The sequence below is a fragment of the Coenobita brevimanus genome, chromosome 15, assembly GCF_032717465.1.
Source record: "Coenobita brevimanus isolate Jiangsu-jjx chromosome 15, ASM3271746v2, whole genome shotgun sequence".
Classification (NCBI taxonomy): domain Eukaryota; kingdom Metazoa; phylum Arthropoda; class Malacostraca; order Decapoda; family Coenobitidae; genus Coenobita; species Coenobita brevimanus.
This window is the reverse complement of record NC_136968.1, coordinates 13,800,890-13,822,366: the sequence shown is the minus strand read 5'-3', so window position 1 is coordinate 13,822,366 and position 21,477 is coordinate 13,800,890. Positions and strand designations below refer to the sequence as shown.

The 21,477-nt window shown below is 42.4% G+C and overlaps 1 protein-coding gene and 1 non-coding gene across 2 annotated transcripts in view; one reads left to right on the top strand and one right to left on the bottom strand.

The window, feature by feature from the left end:
• Positions 1-21,477, top strand: part of LOC145390675 (putative RNA polymerase II subunit B1 CTD phosphatase rpap2) — a 206,318-nt gene that overhangs the window by 14,348 nt on the left and 170,493 nt on the right. The window contains exon 2 of the mRNA XM_080265468.1: positions 14,992-15,106. Coding sequence (XP_080121594.1) covers positions 14,992-15,106 — 115 coding nt within the window. The remainder of the gene's footprint in view (positions 1-14,991; positions 15,107-21,477) is intronic.
• LOC145390831 (5S ribosomal RNA) lies at positions 16,298-16,416 on the bottom strand. The gene has a single exon (XR_013895743.1). It is a non-coding gene; the product is annotated as a 5S ribosomal RNA (ribosomal RNA).

The following is a 21,477-nucleotide window of genomic DNA, read 5'->3' as shown; positions in this document are numbered from 1 at the left end:
CCCTCCAAGCGCGTCTTGGCACTGCAATTATCCCGTCATTATACACCCACTGATAGGGCAGCCTCCTGGGGCGCTATTCCCAGGTTCGGGCCCCTCTCTCTTGGGCGGAAGCGGCAGCCTGGGAACCGCAATGCCCTGTACCCTCTAGCACAGGCCCGAGCCCCATCTCGCCCTGGACCCGTGATCTACGCCGGTGGAACCCCCGCCACACCTCCCCCCAGAAGTCCGCCACTAGGTAGCGGGGGCAAAGTTTTCTGGCCGCATGCCCTTGCTGGCGCCAACCCCTGTAACGTAGTGGGATACGTTGTGTGAAATGTAAAGTGCATGTGGTGTAGTGCATAGATAGAGGAAATGTTTGGGAGAGTATGCTGGTCTACTCTCCATGTTACTGTCACACTGAAAAGGTCAGCAAAGGGGGATGGTTAGATAGCTAGTGAAACAGGAGCTCCAGCTCTCCCTATCACCAGCATTCCCATTCCCCTTGGGAGTACTACCCTGTTCAGCCCGTGCTACGGCCTCCTCCTAATACATCAACTTAATTATCTTGTTTATATATTTGTCATGATTTGGTTCTACTACCTTCCTCCTTTTTATTCCCTCCTGTTTATGTACCACTTTTGTATCTGCAATCCAATTACTTTGTAAAAAAATTTCTTCTCCTCTTCTGATCTTCCATCATTTTTTGTTTTTGCTTCCTCCCTCTTCTCTTTCAGCAATTCCAGTTCTTCTTGTGTTAGGCATTTTTTTATCCATACATTTTTGAATTCCTCTTTTTCCATAAGATTTTTTGCATTTTTTAGTATCTCCTTCATGGTGTTTACACTCTGAAAGGTTACCTTTAGGGGTCTTGACTTGCTTTTCTCGTATTTCCCTAACCTTTTGTGTTCCTCTGTGTCTTTATTACGGATTTCCTCTGATACTTCTTTCAATATGCCCATTACATTTGCCATCTCCTTTTTGTCTCTTGAGATCATGTTTTTTACTTCTTCCTCATCTATACCAGTGATTACTATAGATTTGTTAATATCTACTGAATCTCTGACTAACTTAGGATTGTTTTGGATTATTCTTTTCACTTCCTTTTTAATGCTTTTTTCTTCCACCCTTGTTTCCTAGTCATTCATTACTTTCACCATTTCAGCATAAGTGGTTTCCACATCATTTTTGTAGCTTTGCACAGCTTCATTCACCTGTGTTATCTTCTCCTCAATATCATTGTGTGTGTGTGTGTGTGTGTGTGTGTGTGTGTGTGTGTGTGTGGTGGGGGAGGTGAAATTTTGTGTAAATAAGGGCCCATTGTGATTTTTTTAAAGAATAAGAGTGACAATGATGATGATGCTGATGTTGAGGAATCCAAGCGTGTTGATCCTATGTACAAATATATATTTTTTTTATCCATATTGAAGGGTGGTAACCATAAAACCAAAGTATGGTGCCTGGTGGTTTAGTGGGTAATTAAGGTGCTCCAACCGGATTGAGCCTGTGTCGGTTTATATTCAAGGAATGGTTGGGGTTTATTGCTCATGTAATACCACTCAGGGATGAGTGAGGCAGATCACTCTCATCATAACCCTTTTGCGCATGGATAAGTTAACCCCTAAACCTCGGGGTTGTTTTTGCTTGACTTGCGTGTCTCGCGGGCATATTCGCGCTCCTACAGGCTCTCTAAAAATATTTGCCAAAAGTCAGTTATTAGTCCTAGAATATTAAAATTACATATGCATGTGGCACATACCTTCAGCTTTCTCCTGGGATGTTTGTTGTGCCTTCGTCGAGTACCGTAGGACTTGCAGAGACCTCTGAAGTTGGGTAACGAAGTCTCCACTTTACACTTCCCGACAACCCGTAATATGATTACCACAGCCTGATATTATCACTAGAAACACTATTCTATGATTCTTAAATAGTTTGGAATCCATACTCCAAAAAAAAAAAACACTGTGAAAGCAATGAAAATTACGAGCGCGTATGACCTTCCCACTTACGCTCGTTCACCGCTGGTGTTCTGTCATTTATTACTCATAAAAACACTCACACTTTATATTTTTGTTACTGTATCACAGTTATATATATCTACAGTCTTTATCCATAAGTTTCCTTCAGTAATAGTAGTTTATTGTCACTGTAGGCGTTTAATTTCTCTTTCAGTAAAATACATAGCATTCACTTTCTCGTCCTGTATACTAGCGTTGAGAGTGAATCTGTCACTTTCACTTCCACTTTCATAACTCATAATATTCATACATGCTAGAGTGAAACTTTCACTTTCATTACTCCTAGCATATAAACTGGTATTCTTGTATTACTACTCATTTGCATATCTATTTACATTCTCTATTTTATTTACATAATTTACATTTCTATTTTATTTACACTTATGTTCTGTCACTTGCAGTAACTTATAAAACTATTTTCCACTGTTCACTTATATTTACATTCATTGCTTTCACTTGCTGTTTACATATCATTTACACATTAATTACATTTGCACTTGCACTGTTTTATTCACCAGGATGATCGTAGTCACTGTCCATCATTTTCATTGATAAATTAGCCAGTTCATGTTCCCCAGCAGTCACTTAGCCCTTTACCTCTTTCCACACGAGGTTTAGTAGGGGGTAGAGGCCACAGGGCCTTTTGCATGGGGCTAAAAAGCGGCGGAATTGGACAGGCATGAATCCGACATGGCTTCACCTTGAAAGACGACAGTAAACTGAATACAGTGTGGTGGCCTAGCCGCCTAGGGGGATTGCAATGCTGCCAATGCCAGTGTGGTGACAGCTGCTAATATATATGCTGTGAAATGATTGGCAGGAAATCTTGACAATTCATAATAAATTAGGTAGTTCCAGGTGAATGTAAATATCACTTAGGCTTCTCCCTTCCTTTCTTATATATACTTTTATTATGAGAATAGATTATACGGCATATTTCAAGGGGAGATAAACAGCGTAAATTAGCGAACGAGTGCATGTGAGGTGTTGTCAGGTGATAATTAGCCAATTCCAGGTGTATGGCACTATCACTTATCTTATTTCTTTTTTATATAAAACAATTAACTCTAAGCCCTTGGCCATCCCGTTTTGGATACATGGCGTCTGGCAATGAATGAATGAAAGATTTGGTATAACAATAGGGCATAGGGCTTATTTCAATGGATGAAATCAGTGGAAAATTCCAGGGAAGATTTACTTAGTGTAGCACGGCCGGGCAGGCGAGAGGAGAGGGTAATGGAGGGGGAGGTAGGGAGGGGAGTCAAGAATAGGGAGAAATGGCTAAATTGTCAACAATAGATGGGAGCACAGATGAGATTAGGAGAGCTGACAAGAGTTGGACATTGGCAGTACTGATAGATGATACAAGCCACCACTTGAAAGCCTGGGCGAATTCAAAATAACACAGAATCACAGAAGTGATGCCCCGTGGTATGATCCCTTGCTCCCAAGCGTCACGAAAGTGACGCCCCTCGGTTAAGTGGTTAATTAAGTTTTGTGTTCCACAACACATCGGCTGTTCTCCCCTCACCCCTCCGCCTGCCGCCTGCTCCAAAAAACTGTATTCTCAGCTTATTTTCACCACCGAGACATATTTATTTTGCCACAAGAACCCACATATTCCAATTCATCAATGTTTGTTCTGCATGATAAGCAAAAAAAAAAAAAAACTACGTATATTAGGGCTATATGAATAAATATTTGGGAACATACATCTCACTTCCCAACATAACTCAGATGTTTACTAATCAATCTCAACATATTATACCATCATTGGAAAGAGAATTTTATTAGCTTTCGAATGGGGAAGGTTGCATATTGATACGAGGTATGGTGTGTGAGTAATAAACAAAAAAATAATATCCATTTCCGACAGACAACATATTTTTTATTCGGGAAGCTCTGGTGAAAAACTTTTCTCAGCAGTTTTATGTTTTTAGTTTATCTTCCTATGCAGATTTTAATTGGCTTTCATTTGAGACCAAAATGGTTCTCCTATGCCTCATAGTTTTTTAGAAAAATGCAAAAAACTACGGTGTACTCACGCCGTGTCGTGACTGTAGGGCGGTTTCCTGCCTCCCACTAAGCTATGGCATGTATTTCACCAATTCCTTGTACAGTAGATATGCACACTATATTCACATGATTCACTATCGCTAAATTTATAACTGAATACTCACATTTGTTGCAGGGTAGAAGCAGTGTAGTTGATTGGAAACAGCAGCACAATCTTCATTGTGCCAACGGCTGATAACAACCAGGAATAATTCACAAACACCAAATTTCCTATTGCAAACACCAAATCTAATCATAACAGTGCCCAAAAACTATATATAGGCACTATTAGTATAGTGAAATATGTTGCACGGCTGGGACGGGGGTAAGAATGGAAATTTAAAGGGACAAAACCGCACAGTGCCTTCCCCATTCACAGCTCATTTGGTACTGAAAAACCTGTCTGCTCTCTCGCCAGTATCGGGACCCACAGTTGCCAACTCATTACTTTTGATGAGCTCTGGGCAAGCTATGATGCCTCCAAAAATGACGCAGATCGGCTGAAAACTTATTTTCTGGTGATGGTTTTTTGCTTTAACCCCTTAACTGCAGGACGTCACTTTCGTGACGCTTAGGAGCAAGGGATCATACCGTGGGGCGTCACTTCTGTGATTCTGTGTTATTTTGAATTCGCCCAGGCTTTCAAGTGGTGGCTTGTATCATCTATCAGTACTGCCAGTGTCCAACTCTAGTCAGCACTCCCAATCTCATCTGTCCTCCCATCCATTGTTGACAATTTAGCCATTTCTCCCCGCTCTTGACTCCCCTCCCTACCTCCCCTCCATTACCCTCTCCTCTCACTTGCCCGGCCTTGCTACGCTAAGTAAATCTTCCCTGGAATTTTCCACTGATTTCATCCATTGAAATAAGCCCTACGCCCTATTGTTATACCAAATAATATATACAAAAATGAAATAAGGTAAGTGATAGTGTCATACACCTGGAATTGGCTAATTATCACCTGACAACACCTCACGTGCACTCGTTCGCTAATTTTCGCTGTTTATTTCCCCTTGAAATATGCCGTATAATCTATTCTCATAATAAAAATATATATATAAAAAAGGAAGGGAGAAGCCTAAGTGATATTTACATTCACCTGGAACTACCTAATTTATTATGTATTGTCTAGATTTCCTGCCAATCATTTCATTGTGTATATATTAGCAGCTGTCACCACGCTGACATTGGCAACATTGCACTCCCCCTAGGCGGCTAGGCCACCACACTGTATTCAGTTTATTGTTGTCTTTCAAGGTGAAACCACGTTGGATTCGCGCCCGTCCAATTCCGCCTCTTTTTAGCCCCATGCAAAGGACACTGTGACCTCTACCCCTACTAAACCTCGTGTGGAAAGAGGTAAAGGGGTAAGTGACTGCTGTGGAATGGTAACTGGCTAATTTGTCAATGAAAATGATAGACAGTGACTACGATCCTTCTGGTGAGTAAAACAGTGCAAGTGGAAATGTAAATAATGTGTAAATAATGTGTAAACAGCAAGTGAAAGCAATGAATGTAAATATAAGGGAACAGTGGAAATTAGTTCTATAAGTTACTGCAAGTGACAGTGCATAACACAGTATAAATAAAATAGAAATGTAAATTATGTAAATAAAATAGAGAATGTAAATAGAAATGTAAATGAGTAGTAATATAAGAATACAAGTATATATACTAGGAGTAATGAAAGTGAAAGTTTCACTCTAGCATGTATGAATACTATGAGTTGTGGAAGTGAAAGTGACAGATTCACTCTCAACGCTAGTATACAGGACGAGAAAGTGAATGCTGTGCATTTTACTGAAAGAGAAATTGAATGCCTACAGTGACCATAAACTACTATTACTGAAGGAAACTTATGGATAAAGACTGTAGATATATATAGGTGTTATATAGTAATAGAAATATAAAATGTGAGTGTTTTTATGAGTAATAAATGACAGAACACCATCGGTGAACGAGTGCAAGTGGGAAGGTCATACGCGCTCGTAATTTTCATTGCTTTCACAGTGTTTTTTTTTTTTGGAGTATGGATTCCAAATAGTGTTTCTAGTGATAATATCAGGCTGTGGTAATCATATTACGGGTTGTTGGGAAGTGTAAAGTGGAGACTTCATTACCCAACTTCAGAGGTCTCCACAAGTCCTATGGTACTTGATGAAGGCTCAACAAACATCCCAGGAGAAAGCTGAAGGTATGTGCCATATGCATATGTAATTTTAATAATCTAGGACTAATAACTGATTTTTGGCAAATATTTTTAGAGAGTCTGTCGGAATGCGAATATGCCCGCGAGACACGCAAGTCAGGCAAAAACAACCCTGCAGTTTAGGGGTTCATGACGCCAAAAGTGTCAGTGTGTATTTTCACAGCCAGACCCTAATGATGACTAACATATCATTGTGTACGAAGGGGTTAAATATCAGGCTCAACTTGCCTCGCCCTGGGCTCCTACACTCCTCATGGGGCACCATAGAATTGGGTGATGGATAGATGGATGAATGAAAAATCCATGAACTAAATTCAGTAGGATATGTTCGTTCATTCATTTCAGTAATATTAATGCCCAGTAAAGATAGAAATAGATTCACTTCAGAAATCACATGCTTAGATATACAGTATCAGACTTCTACACACACACACACACACACACACACACACACACACACACACACACACACACACACACACACACACAGGACAACACAAGCTTAGCTCAAATCCTGTACACTCAACCCTCGGCTGTCACAGGTTCCGCTATAGCGTATCTCGCTATCACGCCTGTATAAAAAACTACCCAAATACCTTTATCATGCACTAAATGCCTGCTATTGCGCACAGCAAATGTTCAAGTGTTTCAAAAAGGCCGTGCTCCAGTGCTCCTCCCAGCCAACAAAAGCGTCACTCTGTGATTGGTCGTGTGACGTCAGCGCCAGCCGAGTGCTGATTGGCCGCCCGACCGAGTCTCGTGCCTGCCAAACCATTCAAGTGCATGCCCTCAGACCGTGAACAGTGATAACGAGAACAGTAACCTTTTTTATGAAATGACCATGGCCAACGTACCCCCTCTCCATTCCCTTACCATCACTCAACATAATGCTGTGGCACCTGGCAGGGAAATAAAGAAGAGGAAGAACCTAAGTTCTGGAAATGTGAAACTTATAGAGAATGGTGAGACCAAGTTAAGTGTGGGGAAGAAATATAACATCATTGAATCAACTGTGAGGGGTATTTATAAGAATCATGATCACATCATAAAACATGCTCATTTTTAGACTATTATATATTAATATGTGGTACAAAAAGGGTATCTTAGGGGTAAATATTGAGGTCATGGCACCAATTAGAATTATTGCCATAAGTTCTTCAATTTGGCTATCACCTTTTCGGCTATAGCGCAGCTGTAGCGGAACCAATTGGAAGTGATAGCCGAGGGTTGAGTGTATACCATAAATAGGTAAATACAAATAGGTTAATACACACACACACACACACACACACACACACACACACACACACACACACACACACACGGTAAAATCAATGATGTGCAGTTTGTTTCGTTTTTAAAGGCTCCAACATGCTTGCATGTGTCGGCCTTGGTCACCTAATGGCAGCTCTCCACGCTGCACGATCCACTGCAGCCTCCCTGTTCAGTCCCTTAACCCTAAGGTCACACTTAATGACCTCGTCCCATGTCTTTCTCGGTCTACCCCTCATAATCCCACCCCCAATATTAACACTTCTCACCTTCCTCACCCAATTATCATCCCCCATCCTCTCCACATGTCCAAACCACCTCAATCTACCTCTCCTCATCACAACACCAATACACTCCAGTCCCATCCTACCTCTCAACTCTTCCATTGTAAACCCAGCCCCTCCAGGCCTTGGACGCAGGGACGCAGTGCACATCCACCTAATCATTGTCATTTCTGTACGTCTGAGCCGGTGAATATCTTCCTCCTTCACTGCCAAGGTCACTGCCTTACAGCATTACACTCCTAACACATGCTGCATACAAAGACCCCTTAGCACGTAGGGAGAGCCCTCTCAAAGTCAGGAGAGGCAAGAGCTCCCTGAACTTCTTCCAACCACTTCTCACCCTAGCCACAGAGGCTCCAGCCCCACCTCCAGCACACAGCATGTCTCCCAAATAACAAAACTCTCCCACACACTCAAGAGATTCATCAGCAAGTTCAATCCTTTCACGTCTGACGATCTCCACCTGCTCACCCCGGCACGCCGTACACATAAAATCAGCATTATCTCGCAGTCTACCTCTGATACCACTACATCTCTTATGCACCCATTTACCACACACACCGCACAAGATGGAATTACTTCCCACGCCCTTGTGACAAACTGCACATGGCCACTCTCTCTCGTCTTTGACAGTACTACCACCAACCCTAGATATCATCACTTTTGTTTTATCTGCATTTACTCTTAAACCCTTTTGCCCCATACCATCTCTCCACTTCCTAAACCTTTCCTCCGCCTCCCTTTCATTCTCTGCAATCAACACCAAATCATCAGCATACAACAGCTCCCACGGGAGTCCGTTTCTAAAGTCACGTGAAAGGGCTTCAAGTACCATGCATGCATCTGTCAGATTTTGTTCATGTGGTGACAAGAACAAAATGAAACTATGTATTTTGAGCCAGAATTCCAAGTTATAAGTAAAGGAAGGGCAGTGGTAAATAGTAGGGATATTAAAGATGCATGGAGAGAGCATGACAGCTGGTTGTTGAGTGAGAAGTTTGACTTGGGTAGGGAAGGTTTGGAGCCTTCAGATCCAGTGTTTGGCCCTTGGCCTTTGATTGACGCTGCTGCTGTGAGCCGGGGAGAAGTACACAAATCCAGGTGATGGGAAAACAACCTAAGAAAAAAAAAAAGAATTTCTGATGATGTAAAAGGATTTGGAGGCATTAGAGGAGAAAAGAACACTGCAGATGTACCGGTATTTAAGATATTATTTATGAAGGTGAAAAAAGTGATACCAGTTTTTTGATGAAACTAATAGAAAGTAATAAAGCTTCAAATGAAGAAATAGAAAAATTTAAGACAGAAAATGATTAGTTAAGAAGAAACTGAGGAATGGTGAAGAAAAGGCAAATATTATAGTTGCAACAGTAAAGCAGAAACCAATTTTGAGTGGAGTGGCAAAATGAGGGAAAGAAGGAATTAGTAAGCTTCAGAAAAATTATAGAAGAGCAGTTGCAGAAAATAAAAATAGAGCTTAAATGAGTAAGAGTGGACTAGAGGATGCAGTAATTAAGATTATCTAGTTGAAAAAGAGCGGTGCAAGACGCAATGGTAGATGTGTGATTATATTCAGTGAATGTGAGAAAGAACAGTAAATAAGACAGATTAGAATGCAAGATGTGGAAATAGAGAAGTGTTGAGTGGCGTTAATAATGAGGGCAGTGATTGGGAAGAACAGAATGAGGAAGTGAGAGGACCAGGCCAGTGCAAGAGTCAGTGATGGAATAAACATAAATACAGTAACCCCTCCAATATCCGGATCAATAGAGCCATAGGCAGGTCCGGATAGTGGTCCTGTCCGGATATTGGGCCCCAGCTTATGGACTTGTACTTATGGACCCTAACTCTGAAAAACACCTATACAACTCCCTCTGGACATGCATTGCACCTATTTAAGACCCAAATCACACCAATAAGGAACATAAAAGACTGAAATAAATGCAAAAGAACCATAAAATGAGGTTTTAGAGGTGAGTTCATACAATATTAAACATTCTGGGTACTTACAAGTCCCTTGCTCTTGGACTGGTTTGAACCGCCAGTTTGCAGTCCACAGTTAATCCTCTGCACTCTAAATTCTAATTTCTTAACACTGCACAACACTGTAAATTCCCATGTGTTCTAGTGGCAAGGTATTGCAGTTTATTCACTGTTTATTCACAAAAAACAAGCACCTGTGGCTTGCACTGTTATGAGTATCTGCTCTCCATCGGAGTTAAGCTGTGACTGTTGATGTTGGTGGGGTAACAGAGTTGCCAGATCGCAACAGCCACATTACCAATCTCCTCAACTTTCATTGTCAAATATAACTTTTCATTACCAAATTCGTAAAGCTAGCATATATTCTTCACTAATTATATATACAAGTGGAAATACATGTAATCACTCTCCTTATAACTAACACCATGTTGATTATTTTCACACTATGTAGGGTAGCAGATTAATCAGAGAGAGCAAACAATCCACCATCTCCATCCTGTGTATCCTCATACATGTGAAAAATCCATTTGGTAATGCATTATTCTAATTCATTACCAAACGAATTTTTCATTACCAAATTGGCCCACACTTGGTAATGAAAAATACCAAATGGCAACCTGACAGGGGAGGGGGGAGGGGGAGGAAGGAAGGGGTGAAGGGACCATCGTGTAACAGCTGTTTGGTGCCAGGCGGGAATTTCAAATTATGGGAGGGAAAAAAAGTCAGATTTTTTTCGAATTTTTTGCGGTTTTTGGCCCATTTTGGGAATATTGGATTCCATGAGGATTATGTCAGGTTAGTGGGGATGTTCGGATATTGGGCGTTCGGATATTAGAGGGATTACTGTAATGGACGTCATATCTGTCAACCAAGGAATGTTCAACACAGAGAGGCCTCTACAATGAATGTGATGATGAAGAATTAAGAAAAGATACTGTTTAGACCACAAATGAATTATAGTTGTGACAGGCTTAGTGAGAAATGAGATAAATACAGTGGAATCTCCTAAATCACACAGATCCAGACAGCGAATTGATAATACACGGCAACATCATGCAACAGTTTGCAAGATCAGTAATTTGAGGAAATCATACATAATTTAACGACTGCAACATCAAAAGTGAAGGTTTCCCGATGCATTTTTGAACATCTGTTATGTTATGTTTGCAAAAATGGTTGTGTGTGTGTGTGTGTGTGTGTGTGTGTGTGTTTTTGATGCAAGTGGTGGATGGGGGTGCCCATTTTCCACTCACTCAATGTAGGGATGTCATATGATCTCTACACTGAGTGACAAGCCAAATGGTTTCCTGTACTCAGGAAACCATTTACTACACTGGGTGGTAACTATATAACTGGGGTTTCTCGCAGGGTTAAGTGTCCCCCAGATTCCCCTATTCAAAATCACTGAATCATGGCAGTCATTTCAGAGAGCCTCGGAGGGCCCAATACCTGCCCAGGGCTCCAACCAAATGGGCAGATTCGCATGGCCATGTGGAATGTGAGAGGTGTGAATGAGGAGAGCAAGAGGCTGGAAGTGGTGAATGTGTTCAAGAGTGCGAGATAAGTCGTGGTGGCATTGTGTGAAACGAAGATGAAAGGGTTTGAAGTGGAGGAGTGGGAGGGTGTGAAACATGTAGGATTGGGAATGAATGGGCAAGGAAGATGCAAGGAAGGAATGGTTTTGTTGATGAATGAGGTGTGGCAGAGTGGAATGAGAGACTACAAACGTGTCAGCTCGAGGTGTATCTATGTCAAGTTCAAGTTTGAGAAGGTGAAAATGGCATGACTGTAGCATATGCACTGTGTGAGGACAGAAGTGAGAGAGAGAAAGACAGGTTTTGGGATGAGCTGGGTGAAGTAGTGGGAGAAATGCCCAGGAGCTATAAAGTGATCATCTATCTGTCTATCTATCTGTATACCTAGGCTGCTTCCCCCAAGGAAAGGGAGGTAGCCGAGACAGGACGATACACTCCCAATTTACTCATCCACTCAAAACACATTCATTCGCATCGTAGCCCCAGAGGGAAGAAGGGACAGATCCTCACTGCACCACACTGCACGAGGGTCAACTGCGCAGTGCAATCAGTGACATCCGCAGCAGGGCCCGACAGCAGAGCTGGTTTACCCCTGCCACATCATAATGGACCCATCTCCTTACCCGCACCAGACCTGATCAGCTGATCAGACCAAATGCAGGAGATCCCCTCTGGGCTGCATCATCAATTATTCATTCACAATTTCTCTCCATTTATATTTGTCACGCACAGCCACTCTTCCTTGCTCTACAGACATCCCTTTCGCACCCAATGCTCTCTTCACACAGTCCATCCATCCTATTCGTGGTCTTTCTCTCAGCCTTACACCTCTCACATCAGATTTAGTTATCTTTTTCACCAATCGCTCATTATCCATTCTCTCCATATGCCTAAACCATCACAACACCCTCTGCTCAACTTAATCAGCCATCTCCTGAACAACTCCAGTTCTCCTTCACACTTCATCATTTCTCACTTGATGCATACGCGTCACTCCGCGCATATTTCTCACACACCTCATCTCCATTACATTCAAACTTTTCCTCTCTGCTGCACCCATATTCCATGTTTCAGCCCCATATAATGCAGTCGGTACCACAACACGCTCATACAGCCTTCTCTTTACAGCCATTCTAAGCGAAAGACATCTAAACACTTCCTGCATTCCTCCCAGCACCTTTCCTACTTCATTCATTCTAAACTTCACTTCTGCATCTATTCTACCATCCACAGCAACATGTGACCCTAAATACTCAAAACACTCTACCCCTTCAAGCAACTCTTCATTCAAAACTATATTCATCCTCCTAACATCTACTGATCTCGTACACTTCATCACTTTACTCTTATTCTCATTTACTTTCAATTTCCTCCTTTCACACACCCTTCCAAACTCCTCTGCCAGCTGTCTCATCTATCCCTTTCTTCTTCCAACCTCTTATTCTCGCTCTTAAGCTGTTTAATTTCATTAAAGGCAGATTCATTACTCACTTTTAATTCTGTGACGTCTCTTTCTTGTTCATCATTGCATGTACAAACTTTTTCCAGTTTATTTCGTAGATTTTTGATCTCGTTTTCCTGCTCAATGGTCCGTTCCTGTAACTCTCTAATTACTGCCCATACCTTTTTTAACTTCTGGACATTCCTCTCCGCTGTTGTCTCTACTCCTGCTACTCTTGTTTGGTTCAGCTTAGTACTTCCATTTCCCACATCATCTTTGGAGAAGCCCACAAAATCCTTCTCGCTAGCTGTAAACGAAGCACCGTCCCTTTCCGCCATGATGCAGCCACATGGAGACTTTCTATTTCCACTATATCTTGTAATATTTATGACCGAAACTGCTTTTTTTTTTTTTTTTTTTTTTAAGTACTGCCCGACAGGACCACCACTCACGCAGTCATTCACGTAATCACAAATAGGCTGGTCTCCTTTTCGCCGCTAATTCAGCGATATTTTCCTCACGATCCAGGAAGAGCTCCGTCTCTGTTGGCGACCTGCTGTGGATGTGGATGTGTTAGAAGGTGTTAGGAGGAGTACACTGAGGTGGTTTGGCCATGTGGAGAGGATGGAGAGCAGGAGACTGACAAGGAGAGTGTATGTGAGTGAGGTGGAAGAGGGGAGAGGGAGTGGGAGGCTGAGGATGAGATGGAGGGATGGAGTGGAGAGGGATAAGAGAGAGGGTATGTGTGAGCTGGGAGGTGGACAGTGAAATGGCGGGGGACAGGTACACATCCAGGTGAATGGTTTGTGGCCACTCCTTATGGGATTAAGATGTCTGGCAGTTGATAGATAGATGTCACACTTTCTTACATTATTTTTTAGTAAATAATTTGTAATGTCATAAACATTGTCATGCAGTCATTCATTGCTATCAGTAAAACTTATTAGCCAGTTTCCTTCAATTTACAGTCCAGGCATCCCTCATATTTCATGAATGTAGGGAACAGTTGCATCTTTGAATAGCAAAAATTAACAATTAATGAAAACTCATCTAATAGGACCCCCACAGCTAGAAAATACCTGTAGTTGTTTAAAAACCCTTTATAGTACCCCAGAGCATCACCCGACATTGTGATATACAAGTTTAAGGTGTATTTTTAGATGATTTAAAAACAAACATTGGTAAATAATCCCAGAATATCACTTAAACCAGAGTATTATTTTATTGTACACTCATCAGTAATTAACCCGCCCCATCCCGACGTTTTTGGACCTTTTTTTTTTTTTTGGCTCAAACATCCGCGTTTTGTGAGAAACATCGAAAATTCATAGAGAAATCGATCACCTGAGGTTTAAAATACCGGATTTAGGTGTGAGTACTTCCTTACCTGACTGGGTTTTCTAACAGGCTGGCACCAAAGAAAACGAGTTCTATGGGAGGGTAACTATTTTATCCACTCTTAAACAATATTTATTTATTTACTTGGTACGAATTTATATGTAGAACAAGAGTATATTGGTTTTCAAACAGTAATATAGGCATTATAAGCATTGTTTCACTCAATAACTCATCACCATTCATGACCTTTTTTTTCCCACATAACCTGATCATCATTTCTGACTGTTTCTTCCTCTAAACTTTGTCCTCCACATTGTCATCGATTGGGGAATCACTCTGGCCCTGAATGTCTTTATTGGCCAGGTCACTGGTAACAGGTGAATTGTCGAGACAATGGCGTGCAGGGGGGGGGGGAGAGGTTATGCGGTGTAAGACATTGTTCCTGCATGGCATCTTGTAGAGGAATAGAGGAAGGTGTCCCGTGTATACGTGCCAAAAATCACTCGTGAAATCACTTGCGAAAATTGAAAATTGTGCAAATTAGGGACCTTGCAATGTTGCCGCGTTAATTCACGTCGCCGGGACAGCGCGGGTTAATCGAAGCTGAGTAGAAACCACACAGATAAATGAGGGATTACTATACTGTTTATGTTGGAAAAAGTTGTGTTATTTTGGAACACATCTTTTATGTATAATGAGAATTTACTATATGTTCCTCTTTACTGATTCTCTTCCTTTTCATCCAAAGGAGGAAGGTGGATTGTAGGAAGAGGGCATTCAGCTTGTAGTCACCTGGGTTAAAGTTCAGATGAGGTTAGAGCCACAGCAACAGTAGCAGCAGTAAGCTATGACTTTAACAATATTAAGTCTTTGTTTTCAGATTGGAGACTCTGAAAGCTACTAGTGAGAGGGCCAAGGAGGCAAGAGAGAGAGCCCATCAAGTATTTCTCAGTTTGATCGAGTCCCCAGTTACTCCTCAGGACTTCATTGAGCAAGTGAGGCAAAGTTGTGAAGAACAACAGAAGGCATTTTATTTGTTGTGTGTTATTGAATATGTTGTTGCTGCTCAACCCAGGGTCTGTCTGACTGAGAAGACTCATTGACTGTAGGTAAGTAACTTCCCCTACAAGGATGTCCCATAGGTTCACCACGCTGTTGATGTTGTGTCTTCATCTTAATGTGGTCTGTCCTGTTCAGTGCTCCATCATGTGTGTTATGTTGTGTGACCCTGTTCTACAAGCTGGGAACATGTTCTCAATGTTTCCACTTTTCACCCAACTCAACTCAAAGTTGGTATTCGTGTAGGGCTGGGTGATGTCATACTGTGTGCCTAGCTAGATGAACTTGATCATATCTGTTTAAGGACGCCTCCAGTTTGTGACTGCCAGAAGGGGGGGGCTTGTAATGTACGTAGTATATTATAATGTGCATGTAGTGAGTTTGGAGGTGTTTCTTCAGTGATAGTGTTAGAAGGTCTGGAGGAGGAATATTGCTGCAAAGCATTTGACAGTGTTTGTGAGGTGATTGTTTTGTGTGTGTAGATGGGTTGAGTCTCTGTCATGTAATGACAGAGATTTTGAGTATTGGCACGTTGCTGCATAGAATTGTGTGCCTCTTATACCAAAGTAGTCTCTGACAAGGAAGACTTTAGTTTCAAAGTGTGAGTTGTGAAAATGGTTTTTGGTGCAGCCAGTTGTGATGCATAGAGCAGTGTTCTGTTTGGGTTGCAAGGTATTGTGTAAATGTAGTAAAATGGATCTTGAGGTTAATGAGAGATCACCTCAGGGGAGAAGAGCAAATGGAGAGCTCATTTGTATTTAAAGGGTAGGAGAGTTAGCATGGAGATTTTGAGAGCCCTGCATAAGTGTCTAACTGCCAACACTCTTGTAAGGGAGTAAAACTTAGGCAGTGAGTGAAAGAGAGCTGTGTAGGTTGTAAGCCATTGAAATGGCATTTCTTATAGGAGCTGCAGGCATGGGGAGGATGGAATGTGTAAGAAACACAATAGTGCAATTTATAGGCAGTATGGAAGAAGAGGAAAAGATCTACGAGTGAGATGTGGAATTCCATCCATCCATCCATTGCCAGACGCCATGTATCCCAAACGGGGTGGTCAAGGGCTTAGAGTTAATTGTTTTACAGGGAGGGGCACTAATCCTCCACCAACCCCACTTGACACGTAGGGATGCCAACAGCATCTGGTGTTCCCAGGCGGTCACCCATCCAAGTACTAACCAGACCCAACGTTGCTTAACTTCGCTGATCGGACGGGAAGCGGTGTACTCAACGTGGCATGGCGAATTGCTGAGTGGATAAAGAGGAATACATGTGAAATGGTATGGATACATGCAAAAACTGCACACTTATAGGGTGCCAAACAAAATGTGTAAGTGTGACATAGGGTGTAGGTTAATAGAGGCAGACCTTTTGTACAAAAGATGTGGAATTAGGGAGTAGAACAGTACATTGAGAAAGAGAAGGAAGAAGAACAGTAGTGTTTGAGAGATTGAGAGGGGTATGTGAGGATAAGGTAACCTAGAGGCATTTCTGTCATGGCCATCCATTGTCTGGGGGTTCCCAGGAGGGAGAGAGGCAGTGGAGATGATGGTGATGAGTACTGTTCATCAGTCAGTAGTTTCAGATTTATGAACCATCACTTGCCCTAGATATCATCACTTTTCATTTATCTCCATGCACTCTTAAACCCACATACCTGGTACTCCTTTCCATCTCTTTACTTCGAAAACCTTTCTTCTGCTACCCTCTCATTCTCTGTGATCAGTATTGTCATCATCGTACAACACCTCAGTCGGGAGTCCAGTTCTGAAGTCATGCGAGAGAGCTTCAGTCATCGACAGAGAGTAATGGCCTTAAAACTGTCCCCTGATGCACACCAGCATTCACTGAAACCTTATCACTCAAACCTCTTCTCTCTCATCTGGGTGTTAGCACCCACATACAGTGCCATTACCACCCAAACTAACCACTCCTTAAATCCAAGCTTTCTCATTGCTCACATTATTACCATGTGGACACTGTGAAAAGCCTTCTCCAGATTAACAAAAATAGAGTACAGCTATCTTTCATAATACAAATTTTTTGTGAAACTGTCTGACAATAAATATTGCATCAGGGGTCCCTTTTGTTGACTTAAACCCAAACTTATCAGTAGTCACCCTTTCGTTTAATTGTACCATCCAGAACTTTCTCCATAACCTTCATTTTGAGGTCTAAAAGCTTTGTTACTATATAATGTACTCTGTCCAGAGCAACACCCCTCCCATTTACACATTTACAGTCACTCATCAACCATTTATGTGGAACAACATAGTCATATATAATAAATTTTATCAAATCAGTTACTAAACCCTCTTCTTTACTCCAGAGGCCTTCACCATCTCAGCAGTCAGCCCAGACACACTGACAGCCATCCCTGACTGTAGTACAGTAAACTCTTGTATTAGTTGCTGCATTGTCCTGCATGCATCCTTATCCGTCATAACAATTGGAGGCAAATGTTTTGAAATCTGCCGGAATCCCCAAATTAGAAATCCATGTCATTTGGCAGGAATGTTGCCATCAAAACACTACCCTGTGTCATCACTACAACACTGTTTTTGTTGCTGCCAAAGTTGGCAATTTTCTTTCTGATTTGTGACCTGTTTGACCCCATCTTTAGTTTTCTTCTCATGTTCAAAATTAGTTATGTATATCTCTCCTCTTCAGTACATTTCATACTTTTATTTCCTCGAGTTGCCAAGTATGGGCCACTTGGTTTTATCCTCCCTGAGTGTATCAGATGCCTCCCACATAATGTCTGTATAGTATTTGTGTGATTGTGGTGTATGATTGAGGTTTCGAATCGGGTTATAATTGTGCAGTGCTGCCATCTAGCGTGTATGTTTATCCAATAAAGCTTTGAGTAAGTGTGAATGGAAGGAGACGGGAGGTGAATGGGTCTTGACTGTTAAGTTTCCTTTCTTGAGGCATAGTTCATTTGTTATCACTGATGTTAAGGACAGTTCAGTTCCTAAGCCACCTTTGTAATATACGCACCTACCTCAGTATTAAAGAAGAATGTCTCTAGTCGTTGTGCCATCACCCAGAGATCTAACTTGGCGCAGTGAGTGGGATACTTCCATTAAATGCAAGATTTAACTACGAGAGTCTGCATTTGTTGTGAGAAGATGGAGAAGCAGCTGGAGAAATTGGCTGCACTTATGGCACAACAAGCAGAGGCGTCCCAGAGGCGTGAGGAGCAGTTAACTGCCTTGTTGGAGAGGATGAGCTCTACTTACGAGATACCGGGGCGAGAGGTAGGCAATGGCAATACGCAAGAGAGAGGCCAAGGAGTGCAGAACACCACCAAACCTCCACCTATTCCTGCACCACATCTTACATCATCTGTCTCACTTAAGGAGTTTGCTGCCTGGCACCACAAATTAGAGGGATACATCACACTTTCGAGGATATCTTCACTTCCAGCAGCTGAACAACGATCCGCATTGGTGGCTGTGCTAGACGACGACTGGACCAGGACTCTAAGATATGGGCTGGGATTAGCGGAAGAAGCAGACCTGCTGATAACGTTGAATGCTATGGAGTCTCATCTACAACAACAACGGCATATTATTGTTGATCGGCGGGAGTTTTATCTGAGAGTTCAAGAACAAGGTGAGACGTTTGATGACTTCTATTGTGCAATCAAGGAAATATCTGCCTTTTGTGATTTCTGTGAATCCTGTATGGATAATCGTCTTAGAGATCGAATAGTGGTTGGTACTAGGGATGAGGAGGCACTGAAATGTATGTTAGAAGAAAAAGATCTAGATCTGCAGAAAGCTGTAGATATTTGTCGTGCCTCTGAAATACCAATCGTGCTGCTTTGCGAGGAGAATCTAGGCAGTCCCTATATAAAGTCTCGCAGTATAAAGGGGGGAAGAAGAAACTCAAGCAGAACAGTGTCTCAGGTGTGGAAGGGAACGTCATCAAGATGATCAGCATTGCAGAGCCTTGAACCGAGACTGCAACAAGTGTGGGAAAACCGGGCATTTTGCAGTGGTTTGTAGATCTAGGGCACGGACACAATCCCCTAAGCAACAACCAGGCAAATCACGATGGAAACCTAGACCACCTTCAACTGTGCATGCCGTGATTGCAGATGTGTATCTTAATAGAGTGAAAACCAAACCTACACCAAAGGTGAGTATTTTCACTAGTCATCCTGGAGGTCGGTCACCTGTGGAGTGGACACCTGATTCCGGAGCTGAAACGACAGTGATTGGATTAAATGTAGTAAAATCCTTGGGTATCAGTCAGTCATCTTTGGATCCAGATAAAAGTGCTAAGCTCAAAACGGCTCGAGAACAACCACTTACTTGTCTGGGTACTTTTAATTCAGAGTTAGAATTGGGAAACAGACGCACTTCAGCTAAAATAACTGTCATAAAAGAGGTGGAAGGAGCTTTACTTAGCTGGTTCGATTCAGTTGCCCTAGGTATACTACCCCACGATTTTCCCGCACAGATCCAGGCTGTAGCATGTGACAAGAAATCTGATCCACTTCCTGACCCTGAGTGTCCTTCTCTAGTTCCACCTCCAGTACTTCCAAGATGGCCTCATCACTACGAGCCGACAGAGGAGCAGCGTGAAGAACATGGTAAGGCTATTATTGCCGCCTTCCCTCAAGTGTTAGGGGCCACACTGAAATTACGAGAGATGCACGGGGGCCCTATGAGAATTCAGTTACTGGAAAGCGCGAAACCTTTTGCGGTTACGGCTTCACGCACTATTCCATTTAGTTGGAGGGCAGAGATCAAAGCTCAGCTTGATGATTTGTTGAAAAAGGACCTAATTGCTAAAGTAGATTACCCCACTGCCTGGTGTCACCTGATTGTCCCGGTGCCTAAGAAACAGTCCGGTGTAAGACTTTGTGTTGACCTGACTCGGTTGAATAAGTATGTTCTCAGGCCTACATACCCTTCAAAGTCTCCTCATAATGCCATATCATCTATGGGTGCCGGTGCTCAGTGGCTTACTACTCTGGATGCGAAGATGGGTTACCATCAGATTGCGATTGCTGAGGAAGATCAGGATCTGACCTGCTTCATTGCCCCACGGGGGCGGTACAAGTTCAAGCGCGCACCTATGGGGTTGGTATCTTCTGGTGATGAGTATAACAGACTGGGAGATCAAGCACTGGGAGATGTACCACAGACTGTAAAGATTGTGGATGATGTGTTGGTTTATGATAAATCTTATCAGGAACATTTAGCTTATGTGATTAAAGTAGTGCAACATTGTGAGGATTTTGGCATTACTTTAAATGCAGAGAAATTCCAGTTTGCTAAGAGAAATGTAGAATGCTGTGGGTATGCTATTTCCAGTGAGGGTTATACTATAGATTGAGGAAGATCACAGCCATCTCTAATTTTCCTACGCCACAAAACATCACAGATCTTCGGTCATTCATGGGACTCGCCAGTCAACTAGGTAAATTTTCCTCTGATGTTTCTGCAGCAGCGCAACCATTAAGAGATCTACTGAAATCTAGCAACGAGTGGTGTTGGACATCGCAACATGATGCGGCGTTTGCAAGAGTGAAGGAGGCTCTGGTTTCTCCTCCTGTTTTGGCCCACTTTGACCCTGCACTTCCCACTGTGTTACAGACAGATGCCTCAAGACTTCATGGATTTGGGTTTGTGTTGTTACAACGGCATGATCAGGTATGGAAGTTAGTGCAGTGTGGCTCGAGATTAATATCTGACACTGAATCAAGATATGCAATGATAGAGTTGGAGATGGGAGCAGTATTGTGGGCTATGCAAAAATGCCGTGTATATCTAGTTGGGCTCTCACATTTTGACCTGTTGGTGGATCATAAACCATTGATACCAATACTCAACAGTAAACTCTTAGGTGAAATTGACAACCCCAGACTCCAATGTATGAAGGAGAAGTTAACGTCTTTCACCTTCACAGCTAGCTGGCAGAAGGGTTCATCTCATTGTGTGCCTGATGCTCTATCCCATGCCCATGTGTCAGATCCTGCTGATGGTGAGATGTCGGAGACCAGTGACCCGTTACACGCTGCGGTGGAAGCTGTTCTGAGTACTGCATGTGAGGATGGCAGCAGATTGGCGCCACTGCAGGACATGACCATGAAGAAGGTTAGAGAAGGTGGGGACAGAAATGCAGAATATGTTAATTTGCGTAATGTTATCATGGAAGGGTTTCCTACATTGAGGAAGGAGTTGGCACCTCACCTGTGGCCATATTGGGAAGTGCATAGGATGCTTGCCGTTGTTGATGGACTTATAGTCTATGGAGCTAGGTTGGTTATTCCCAGAGAGTTTCGTAGGGAGGT